General features: G+C 53.9%; 1 protein-coding gene across 3 annotated transcripts in view; it reads left to right on the top strand.

The window, feature by feature from the left end:
* aig1 (androgen-induced 1 (H. sapiens)) overlaps positions 1-12,688 on the top strand; it is a 222,206-nt gene that overhangs the window by 151,952 nt on the left and 57,566 nt on the right. Inside the window, exon 4 of one of the 3 annotated variants that reach the window (XM_038816748.1) lies at positions 11,435-12,140. The exons of 1 other annotated variant lie outside the window; for it this stretch is intronic. In XM_038816748.1, the coding sequence (XP_038672676.1) occupies positions 11,435-11,794 (360 nt within the window). In that variant the 3' untranslated portion in view covers positions 11,795-12,140. Of the gene's footprint in view, positions 1-11,434; positions 12,144-12,688 lie in introns of those variants that run through there. One more of the 3 variants, XM_038816764.1, reaches the window with a different exon arrangement.

The raw sequence follows: 12,688 nt of genomic DNA on the forward strand, positions 1-12,688 counted from the left end.
TTCAGAATGATAAATGTTCTCAGTAGTGAATGTAAACCTAATCTGCTTCTGTTAAAAGGTGTTTCCTCTATCGTATGGATGTTAAAAGGAAAGCTTAAAGGATTACTTAGTGTTGTATTTTTTGGGGATTGTACTTGAATTAATGGTTGCTAAGATATTCTCTGTATGTTTTAAAAAGGTTAACTTGAGTTCATAGAATAAACATTGTTTTGCTTTAAAAAATACTTTTCCATTTCTGCTCTACCGCACATGTTGAGTGGGCTGTGTGCTCCCCATACCACAATCTAGTAAACGTTGTGGGTCAGGTGAACTCAATGGTACACTTTGGGGTCCTCTAAAGGCTGGCCCACAACACTTTTCATTACTGTCAACCTAAACAATGATTTCAGTTCCTTAAATATTTTTTTCCGCCTTTTGCGTTGTCCTCTCAATGGCTTTTGTTCCCTACCTTGCTGGGTTTTATAACATTTTCATTCTCTTCCTTCCGATCTTTTGACTTGTTTCTAGATTCTTGAGCTTCAATCGCAACTGCACTAACATTTATGTTGGAGACATGCTGATGCTGTAATAAAGTGATCATACACTTTTTGCACAGTTCCGAATCTTGAACCCACTGGTTCAGTGGCCCTGACCCCGAATCCTCCTGGTTAATAATCTCATCATCCCTCTGAGCATGGAAGTGAGAACTGTAAGCAAGAATGTCTCTCACGCTTTCACATTTTCTTCTGGCTTATCCTATCTTGGATAAACTCTAGTTTCTGCTTGAAGACCTGTTTAACATTCTTGGCTGTCATAACTTCAACTGTTCTTGATCAATAATGGGACAGTCAAGCTCCCCGTGCTTACCAAAGAGTTTCCCTCATGAGATGCAAGCTGGCTGGGCTCACCATTTTGAGATCCTGACTGTCTCTCAAAGTGTGCTCATGATTTAATCAGCAACATCTGGCTCACTAATGTTGTTTTTTGCGTGCCCGGGTTGTTATCCTAATGGCCTTGCAAAAAGTCCAATCGTAGGACCACTTTAATGAGACAAAATCTGAATGAGTTGATTAAGTTTTTAGATTAACTATTGTAATGAACTCAGACAGTGATTTCCAGTCCAATATGGGCTATATGCTGCCCATGTTGTGAAGATTTAAAAATATATATTTCTGGGGTATTGTGGTATTCTGTAAAGCAAGCTTGTGGGGTATTCTGTGTGTGTTTGTATGTCTGACTAACTAACTAAGCTGGGGACTGAGTGGCCACAGAACTGAGACCACCACAGGCACTAGGTGTGAAAATCAGGCATTTGAATTGAATAGACTTAGTTGGATGTTCTACAAGTAAACACAACATGGGTAGAAATTTTCATTAGGAGATAAATGTGGATTTGGATTTTTAACCATTTGATTTCAAAGGGAGGCAAGATGGAGCTTCACAACGTAGAAAGAAAAATCATAAATAAATAAGGTAAAGTTATTCAATTTGAATTTACCCGAAAGTAGGAGAAGATAAAATGTTTTTTTATTCTGGGAAAGGTACATTTCAAAGAAAGTTAAGAACGATGGTTTTAAAGATGAAAGACAAAAAACATATTTAAAGAAAGGTTGGGAGCTGTGTTTAAGTGAGTATGACCCTGGTGTGTGCTCTGTACTGAAAACAATCTGTGGCGAAGTACAGTGAGCAGTTTTTAGCCACTCCGGAGAAGAGGGAATTAGTTTAAAAGCTTGGATTTTACAGTTGAATGAGACAGAGAGAGACAGGGAGAGAGAGAGAGCTGGAACATATCTTCCCTAAAGCAACAGTGGGTTGTGCCTTGTGGTAATATTACTAGAATTTAGTTTATAGATTAAATGTTTATAACATTGCCTAAAGGGGTGTGTATTTTTGAATATAATCAAGTAGGAATCTGTTGCGGAAATTTCTGTAAGACTAATTTTAACTGTGTAAATGGAATTTAGGATGTTGATGTTTTCTTTGCGTTTGTAATCAAATGTTTTAATTTACAATTTAAAATCTCCAAAATGTTTATTGGAATTTGTGACTCCTGGCTTCAGCACAAATATTTTTTCATAGTAAAATATACATTTAAAATCATTGTGATTGTTTGCCAAGTTTCCCTTCGGGATTTCATGAGCACAGCAATTACCACCTGCCAGATCATACCAAAATTATGACTGGATCGGAGATCACAATGATTTCTCTTCTTGCAGCTCTTGGTCTTCAGGCCCTTCTTCTTTGTTTGTCTTTGTCTCTTTGTTTTCTCTTGTCTTGATCCCTTGTCTCTAGATTTCTCCACTGTGTGAATCTGATAGGATGTTCTCTTTTATCCTGGCTCTTCTTATTAAACCCTCCTTCCGCCCAATCATTTTCAGCCCCATTGTTGAACATGTTTTTCATGACCACCAGAAGTAGATCACATGCCTCTTGGTGACCACACGCAATTGTATGGTGGCACTGTACGTACCACTGTATTTCATGGTTTTTACATCCTGTGGTCTCTTACCATGGAGCAAGAGACATTCCTGCCTTTAGCCTACGCAGTCAGCCTTCACACTCTCAGCTCTTTGTCAAAGCTAACAGACAAAGTGGGAAATATTTATACTGTAGAGTGAGAATGAAAGATGAGTCATAGCCACAGAAACCCAGGGAAACTGGGTGCTAATGGCCACAGAAACCAAGGGGAAAGAGTGCTAATGCCAGTCCCCAGAGAGGACAAAAGGTGCGAAAGGCCAAACAGCAGAGAAACTAACATCAGAGGATAAACTGTGACAAATGTAGAGTGCATTTTAAAATGGGACAAAATTCCCAGAATCCCTCTGGCTTGGCATCATTCTGCACTATGCCCTTTGTTCCAAACTTTTCCCACTCTGCCATACTATCAAGTCCGGTTTCCAGAAAAGTTTGCTATTAGCTGTTAGTCATAAAGTCAGAATTTAAGTATTCAAATTCTTGTCTTTCTTAACATATATTGAACTCCCCCCCCCCCCCCCCCCCATCTTATCCACCTTTCCTTACCCTTTCTCCCCTTTGCTTCCCCCTCCCCACATCTACAGTTTACCCGCTGATGTGAGTTTCCCTGCTGTTTGACCTTTCACATCTTTTGTCCTCTCTGGGGACTGCCATTAAAACTCCTTCCCCTTGGTTTCTGTGGCCATTAGCACCTGGTTTCCCTGGGTTTCTGTGGCTATGACTCATCTTTCATTCTCACTCCACAGTATAAATATTTCTAACTTTCTCTGTCTGTTAGCTTTTGACAAAGAGTCATCAGACTCGAAACGTTAGCTCTTTTCTCTCCCTCCAGATGCTGCCAGACCTGCTGAGATTTTCCAGCATTTTCTCTTTGGTTTCAGATTCCAGCATCCGCAGTAATTGGCTTTTATCTTCCAATAATCCTATGTTCGCCATTACATTGAGAATCTCCCAAGGGTGTGTGTTTGCAGCAGGCACCCAACCCCCATCTTTCTCATCTTTATTGGGGGGGGGGAGTGGCCTATTGGCTTGGTGGTTACCACCGCTGCCTCACAGCTCCAGGGAACCGGATTCAATTCCGACCTTGGGTGACTGTGTGGAGTTTGCACGCTCTCTCCGTGTACGCGTGGGTTTCCTCCGGGTGCTCCGGTTTCCTCCCACAGTCCAAAGATGTGCAGGTTAGGTGGACTGGCTATTCTAAATTGTCCCAAAAGGTTAAAGGGGAGTGAGTCGAGGCAGGGTGCTCTTTCAGAGGGTTGGTGCAGATTCGATGGGTCGAATGGTCTCCTTATGCACTGTATGGATTCTATCATTCCATATGCTGTCACATGACAACCTTATTCTGAGACATTAGTTTACCTATATGTCCATTTATGACACTCAATGCTGCAGCACCACACCTCCTATTTGACCCTCAGCTGAGCTCTGATGCCTTCAACTTTATCACAAACACTGCCAACTTCCACCTCCATAATATTCATCCGTCGTGCCTTTTACATCTCCAAACTCCAGTAGTCTGATGCCTTCCTGCCAAGCCGCCCAGCCCCTTCCCTCTGTAAACCTCAGCTCATCCAGAAATCTGCTATCTGATTTTATTGTCCAACTCATTCAAGTGCCGGCTGGGCAACAATTTGAAACTTGTTCACCTCACAATCGTCGTGTCCTTCCTCCTCATTAAAATCTCTGTTCCTCTGACTCGGGCTTCAGGCACTTGTACTATTCCCACCTCCCCCGCCACCATTGACGGCCCAGCCTTCAGCTGCCAAAGCTCTACCTTCTGCAACCACCTCCATAAACCCATCCGTCTCACAACTTCCCCTTTCAGACTCCTCCTTAAAATTCACCTCCTTGATTCATAAAATTCATCGAACGATGCAGCACATTGAGGAGGCCATTCAAGTCCCTGTTGCCTGTGCTGAATCTTTGTAGGAGCTATTAAATTAGTTGTGCTCTTTCCCTATAGCCCTGAGAGCTCTTTCCTTTCAAGTATATATTCAATTCCCTTTTGACAGTTAAAATTGAAGATCAAAACAACTCGCTGTGTTTAAAGAAAAAACTGGTGACACCGCTGTGTTTTCTGTTAGTCATTAGTGATTATTATTTTTGTCACACCTCTTAGATAGCGTGGTGTCTATTGATTTTGTTCTGACTCTACCTCTGAGAAACACTCTGGGACATTTCCGTGTGTCAAAGACTGTAAATACAAATTGCTTTCAGTGACGATTGTTTAATATCCATTGACTGGGATTCTCCCAAAGGGTGGCTAAGTGTTGACGGCGGCCTAAACACCGGAGTGTTTCACGCCAGCCTCAACGGGCCCGAAAGCGCAGCGATTCTGCGGGCCACAAGGGGCCAGCATGGGCGCGACGGGAAGCGCAGGTGCGCGGCCTCAGACCAGCGTCAGAGACATATATAGCGCACATATATAGACGCGATCCCCATACACAGCCGACGGATCAAGATGGCGCCCCACCGAGCAGAACCACGGTTCATGCACCGTGATATAGAAATGCTCCTGGAGGCCGCCGAGGAGAGGAGGGAGGCCATCTACCCCGAACCCGGCCGCAGGGTCGCAGCCAACGTCGCCCGGAATATGTGGAGGGAGGTGGGCCACCCCGTCAGCGTCGTCGGGGTGACATTCAGGACAGGAGAGCAGTGTCGTAAGAAGCACAACGACCTACTCAGGGCAGCCAGGGTGAGTACCCAGCTCTGTGCCCATGGCACCAACCCCCCTACACATGTGACACTGCCCCCCCCCCCCTCTCCAGGAAGACAGTACAACCCCAGCCGTGACCCACATGGCTGCCCCCACACATGCCAGCCGCATTGGCTGGATGCCCTGTGCACCTATGCCAACATAGACCCAACTGCCGGGCTACATGCATCAGACCTCCCAACAATGCTGATGTTTGTGTGCCCCACCACCCCCACAGGAGAAGAGCGCCCATAACCGGCGAGAGACGGACAAACTAGAGGGTGCACCTGAATTGCACCCCCTCACCGTGCACGAACAGAGGGCACTGGAAGTAGCTGGCGGGCCCGAGGAGCGGGAGGCTGCCCATGGTGAGATCGGGGGCACGCCACCAAGTGAGATCCCCCTGCCTGGCCCTGCCCCTCACCCCGAACCTCACCCGAACCTCACCCCGAACCTCAACCCACACCTCGAACCTCACCCCTCACCCCTCACCTCAACCCACACCTCGAACCTCACCCCTCACCCCGAACTTCAACCCACACCTCAAACCTCAACCCACACCTCGAACCTTACCCCTCACCGCACGCCTCACCTTTCATCCCGAACCTCACCCCAAACTTCACTCCGAACCTCACCCTTCACCCCTGACCTCACCCCTCACCTCACACCTCACCTCTCACCCCGAACCTCACCCCTCACCCCGAACCTCAACCCACACCTCGAACCTCACCCCTGACCTCACCCCTCACCTCACACCTCACCCTTCACCCCTCACCTCACCCCTCACCTCACACCTCACCTCTCACCCCGAACCTCACCCCTCACCCCGAACCTCAACCCACACCTCGAACCTCACCCCGAACCTCAACCCACACCTCGAACCTCAACCCACACCTCGAACCTCAACCCACACCTCGAACCTCACCCCTCACCTCAACTCACACCTCGAACCTCAACCCACACCTCGAACCTTACCCCTCACCTCACGCCTCACCTCTCATCCCGAACCTCACCCCAAACTTCACTCCGAACCTCACCCGTCACCCCTCATCTCCCCCCTCACCTCACCCCTCACCTCATGCCTCACCTCTCACCTCACCCCGAACCTCACCCCTCACCCCTCACCTCACCCCTCACCCTGAACCTCAACCCACACCTCGAACCTCACCCCTCACCCCTCACCTCAGCCCACACCTCGAACCTTACCCCTCACCTCACGCCTCACCTCTCATCCCGAACCTCACCCCAAACTTCACTCCGAACCCCACCCTTCACCCCTCATCTCACCCCTCACCTCACGCCTCACCTCTCACCCCTCACCTCGAACCTTACCCCTCACCTCACGTCTCACCTCTCATCCCGAACCTCACTCCGAACTTCACCTCTCACCCCTCACCTCACCCCGAACCCCACCCTTCACCCCTCATCTTACCCCTCACCTCACCTCCCGCCCCTCACCTCACCCCTTACCTTACCCCTCACCTCGAACCTCAACCCACACCTCTCCCCGTCCGCCTGTCTAACCACGCATGATTTATTGTGTCTTGCAGGGTCATCCGGCGATCGAACCGGCCCATCAGGCGAACCCCGCCCCTGGCCAGTGCCAGGGTGCCCCCCCCCCCTCCCCCCGGGAAGCAACGGGGAGGACAGCCGCAACAACAGTCCTTTGGCCCACTCGAGCCACGATGCCATGACCCAAGGGACCAATACTGAAGAGACAGACAGACATGGAACCACCACCCATGACACCAACACTGAAGAGACAGACAGACATGACACCTCACCCCAGGGAATCCCTGACGTCGGGTCCGATGCCGACACTGACTTTCCATCACAGCTGTCTCTTACACCCTCCACCATCGCAGAGACTATCACCTCGGCTCTTTAACAATGAGGCTTCAGGGACACTCACTAGTGCTCAGCACACAGCCGCTCCAGTACAGCAGGAGGAGGTAGGGGCAGCCGAGGGGCCGGACAGTCGGAGAGCAGCCCAGCCCCAGCAACCAGCTGCCGCCCAGACAGTTCCTGCTTCCTGGAATTCTCGCGGCATGAGCCAGAGCCAGCTGCAAATCGCAGAGGCGCTCAACACCCTGGCAGCCCTGGCTGTCGTGGCACAGACCCAAAGAGGGATGGCCAACTCCCTGAGCTCCATGGCTACAAACTTGCAGACCATTGTTGATACCAGGACTGGCATGGCCTGGTGCCGGGGGTTCCTCGGGTGTTGGATCTGCTGGCATCCCTGTCCCATGGAGAAGTCCGGGGCCCATCGGGCACCCCGAGGGAGGAGCTGCTGGGGCCCGGTCTGGGCCCCCTGCAGGAGCAGTCCCGGAACACCGTACCACCCCGGACTCCCCCCCCCCCCCGTCCCTGGTGCATCTAGTGGGCAACGGGCAGAACAGGATGGCACCACGCCATCCCAATTGCCCAAGGTGCAGCCTGGCCCACCCTGGTCGGTGGTGGGGGAGGTGAGGGTGGTCGGTGGTGGGGGAGGTGAGGGTGGTCGGTGGTGGGGGAGGTGAGGGTGGGTCGGTGGTGGGGGAGGTGAGGGTGGTGGGGGAGGTGAGGGTGGTCGGTGGAGGGGGAGGTGAGGGTGGTCGGTGGTGGGGGAGGTGAGGGTGGTCGGTGGTGGGGGAGGTGAGGGTGGTCAGTGGTGGGGAGGTGAGGGTGGTCGGTGGTGGGGGAGGTGAGGGTGAAGGGGGAGGTGAGGGTGGTCGGTGGTGGGGGAGGTGAGGGTGGCCGGTGGTGGGTTAGGTGAGGGTGGTGGGGGAGGTGTGGGTGGTGGGGGAGGTGAGGGTGGTCGGTGGAGGGGGAGGTGAGGGTGGTCGGTGGTGGGGGAGGTGAGGGTGGTTGGTGGAGGGGGAGGTGTTGGTCGGTGGTGGGGGAGGTGAGGGTGGTTGGTGGAGGGGGAGGTGAGGGTGGTCGGTGGTGGGGGAGGTGAGGGTGGTCAGTGGTGGGGAGGTGAGGGTGGTCGGTGGTGGGGGAGGTGAGGGTGAAGGGGGAGGTGAGGGTGGTCGGTGGTGGGGGAGGTGAGGGTGGCCGGTGGTGGGGTAGGTGAGGGTGGTGGGGGAGGTGTGGGTGGTGGGGGAGGTGAGGGTGGTCGGTGGAGGGGGAGGTGAGGGTGGTCGGTGGTGGGGGAGATGTGGGTGATGGGGAGGTGAGGGTGGTGGGGGAGGTGAGGGTGGTAGGTGGTGGGGGAGGTGAGGGTGGTCAGTGGTGGGGGAGGTGAGGGTGGTCGGTGGTGGGGGAGGGGAGGGTGGTCAGTGGTGGGGGAGGTGTGGATGGTCGGTGGAGGGGGAGGTGAGGGTGGTCGGTGGTGGGGGAGGTGTGGGTGATGGGGAGGTGAGGGTGGTTGGTGGGGGAGGTGAGGGTGGTCGGTGGTGGGGGAGGTGTGGATGGTCGGTGGAGGGGGAGGTGAGGGTGGTCGGTGGTGGGGGAGGTGTGGGTGGTGGGGGAGGTGAGGGTGGTCGGTGGAGGGGGAGGTGAGGGTGGTCGGTGGTGGGGGAGATGTGGGTGATGGGGAGGTGAGGGTGGTGGGGGAGGTGAGGGTGGTAGGTGGTGGGGGAGGTGAGGGTGGTCGGTGGTGGGGGAGGTGAGGGTGGTCGGTGGTGGGGGAGGGGAGGGTGGTCAGTGGTGGGGGAGGTGTGGATGGTCGGTGGAGGGGGAGGTGAGGGTGGTCGGTGGTGGGGGAGGTGTGGGTGATGGGGAGGTGAGGGTGGTTGGTGGGGGAGGTGAGGGTGGTCGGTGGTGGGGGAGGTGTGGATGGTCGGTGGAGGGGGAGGTGAGGGTGGTCGGTGGTGGGGGAGGTGTGGGTGATGGGGAGGTGAGGGTGGTTGGTGGGGGAGGTGAGGGTGGTCGGTGGTGTGGGTGGTGAGGGTGGTCGGTGGTGGGGGAGGTGAGGGTGGTCGGTGGTGGGGGAGGTGAGGGTGGTCGGTGGTGTGGGTGGTGAGGGTGGTGAGTGGTGGGGGAGGTGAGGGTGGTCGGTGGTGGGGGAGGTGAGGGTGGTCGGTGGTGTTTGTGGTGAGGGTGGTGAGTGGTGGGGGAGGTGAGGGTGGTCGGTGGTGGGGGAGGTGAGGGTGGTCGGTGGTGGGGGAGGTGAGGGTGGTCGGTGGTGGGGGAGGTGAGGGTGGTTGGTGGAGGGGGAGGTGTTGGTCGGTGGTGGGGGAGGTGAGGGTGGTTGGTGGAGAGGGAGGTGGTGGTCGGTGGTGGGGTAGGTGAGGGTGGTGGGGGTGGTGTGGGTGGTGGGGGAGGTGAGGGTGGTTGGTGGAGGGGGAGGTGGTGGTCGGTGGTGGGGTAGGTGAGGGTGGTGGGGGAGGTGAGGGTGGCCGGTGGTGACATGCTGTCCGTGCCCAGTAATCCCACCCCCCCTCCCCCCAGTCGGTGGTGTGGCTATCAGCCCCTCCCCTGCTCGCTGGCCCAGCCGGTGGCGTTGGGCAGCCTCCCGTCCCTCCCCATCCCCCTCATCTGGAGAGGAGTGCACTTCGTCGTGATCCTCCCCCTCCACCTCCTCCTCCTCCAGCACATCGCCCCTCTGCTGGGCTGTATTGTGGAGGATGCAGCAGACTGCAACAATGTGGCCGAGCCGATCTGACGGGTACTGGAGGCTCCTCCAGAGCGGTCCAGACACCTGAAGCGCATCTTCAGCACCCCAAAGCCCCTCTCGACCACACCCCTGATCGCACAGTGGGCATCATTGCAGCAGTGTTCTGTGTTGGTCTGTAGCCTCCGTATAGGCGTCATCAGCCACGACCGCAATGGGTAACCCTTGTCGCCCAGCAACCAGCCCCTCAGCCGGGGGGGTCTCCCTCGAATATGCCGGTGATGAACAATTGTGCCAATATGAACGCATCATGTACACTGCCCGGGTACCGGGCGCAAATGTACAGGAACTTCATCCGGTGGTCACAGTCCCCTCCCTATTCATGAACACGGCCCTGTTATCCGATGGTGGCTGCATGGCGACGTGCACCTCATCAATCGTCTCCTGGACCATGGGTGTCCTGGCGATGGCAGCGAAGGCCATTGCCCGGGCATCCTGGTGGGCGCGGTCCACACTGAACTAAACGTACCGATCCGCAATATCATACAGGGCGTCCGTCACTGCACGGATGTACTGGTGCACCGATGCCTGGGAGATGCTCGACAAGTCCCCACTCGGCGACTGGAATGACCCCGTGGCGTAGAAGTTCAGGGCGACCGTCACCTTGACGGCCACCCGAGGGGGTCCCCCAACCCCAGTCCCATGCGGTGCCAGGTGTGCCATCAGATCTGGGCGACGGTTTCCCGGCTCACGCAGAATCTCCTCGTGCATGCTGTGTCAGGGAGGTCCTGGAAAGACATGCGGCACCCGTACACACGAGGCCTCATCGGGGGGGCCAGCGTGACCATGGCTCGGCTCCTCCTTCCCCTCTCCTCCTCCTCTTCCTCGGTATCCTTGTCCCGCGGCGCCCCCTCGCTGTGGTCCTCCTTCTGCGCCTGTCAGGCAGACACCATCCAGCCTTAGCATCTGACCCACTACGGCACGCTCCTCTGAGGCAGCCTCCGCAGTCTCTCTGTCAACCCCCCTACTCCAGCTCCCACAGGGCTTCATGCAGGGCAGTGGCCCCCGCCACGGTGGCTAACATCGCTGGGACATTACGATCTGCAGGGGGTGAGGTAGACAACGTTTCACCATTGAGCCTCCTTCCACAACCAGGTGCCATGGGCTACATGGTCGGCCCGTTTGGCAGCTCGGTCACCAGCCACGCATGCCCCCACCCCCGCCTGCCCCCCCCCCCCCCCCCCCCCCCGGTGCCCTGACACCTGGTGCCCTTCCCTTACACCAGGGCAACCGTCTGATGGCACTGCCCTCACCGGAGGCTGCCGTGGGTCCGGTCGTAGATGTTCCCGCCGATGGGTGCCGCTGGCTGGAGGGGGTTGGGGTGGGGGTGGGGGGGGGGGGGGATGATGGGGGTCCACCACACATCCGGACAGCTAACACGGCTGGGCTGAGCCAGCGACCTGGGTCAGCGCCCATCTCTGTGGCTGCCGTCATGGCGTCCGTGGTGATGCCTCCGCCCTGTCATGGCGGGCCATTCCCGCCCGCCACTACTGTCTGCCCTCCATCCCACCCATCACCAGCCCCCCCCCCCCCCGCCCCTCCGGAGAATCCTGGCCGTAATGTTTTTGGAATAAAGATGGCAATCTGTTGTAGGAATATTTTAAAATGTTGTTTATCACATATTCTAATACAGACGTCTCCTTTGGAGATTTCCCTCCCCTTCCATAACAAGGTTTCTCTTCCGACAGACTATGATGAGTGCTCCCATGGGGTCGATCCTTCCTCTTGTTCTCATGAACGTCCTTTTGCTTTGCTCTGGTGAACAGCTATTAACTCGCGGACACACAGTACTGGAACGATTCCTGACTTGTCTGCCGAAGTTTTATTTTCAATTTGATGAGTTCAAATTCCGATTTGTGTCTTGCACAAGAATGTTCATTCATGCCAGCCCCCGACTTCAGATCCTGCATCAACTCCTGGGAGCCTCCTCTCTGGTCAGCCCTGGGTCATCTCAAGGCTGGCCAAAGTCAACATTGCGCAGTGCGCATTTTGCCAAACGTTCCAAGGAATTTCCAAACAGAAGAGGCTCCAGGAGCGTCAGGACTTGACGAAACAGAGGCCGCCCAACAAAGCAAACTGAAGAAACATGAACGTTTACCCTTTGCCTTCCTCTTTATCCCATCCACTTCCAGGGAAAACCATCAAAGCAAGCAGAGCAAAAAGGAGATGGGTTGGATTCCTTCTTTTCAGAATCACTTGAATTCATCTGTCTTTGAGTCTCAAAACAAAGGTGATGGAACCAAACAGCGCACCAGGAGGCCATTTCGCCCATCAGCCCTGTGCCAGCTCTTTAGAAGGAGCCTCCGATTAGTTTCAGTTCCGTTTTTGATCCACATATTCCAGCAGTCTTTTCTTTTGTCTTTTCCAGTATTTTACCCAATTCCGTTCTGAAGTTACCAATTAATCTTTTCATGGGAATGTCACTTTAAGAAATGTTTGTCTTCTCAAGTGGCTGCAGTGATGTCATTGTGTGGGTGGAGCTGGGCTCTGGCTCTGCTTTTTACTTTTGTTTTGAGCTGGAAGCTGTTTTGTAGCTGAGTTTTAGTTTTGTTGTCAGTTGGAGAGCTGCATTCAGACTAAGGAGGTGTATTTTGATCTCTCTCTGCATGCTAAAGAATGTCTCCAGATCACTTGATGATTTCAAAGTGATACCTGTTTCTGTAAGGAATGCAAACCTTTGTTAAAAAGGGTCTTTGACTGATGGATGTTGTTAGGAAAGTTACTAAGGGTTACTTATAGACTCCTGCATCTTTAGGGGGTGTATCAGTGTTGGTAGTTGATAAGATGTTTCCTGTGTGTCTATAAACTGTTAACTGGATTCATAAAATAAACATTGTGTTTGTTTGAAAAATGGTTTAGACTCTGTTGCATCACACCGGTAAAGTGGGCCCTTGTGCTCCCCATAAGCAAAATCTATTCAAAGTTGTGGGTCAGGTGAACTT

This window comes from Scyliorhinus canicula, chromosome 1 (genome assembly GCF_902713615.1).
Source record: "Scyliorhinus canicula chromosome 1, sScyCan1.1, whole genome shotgun sequence".
Taxonomy (NCBI): Eukaryota; Metazoa; Chordata; class Chondrichthyes; order Carcharhiniformes; family Scyliorhinidae; genus Scyliorhinus; species Scyliorhinus canicula.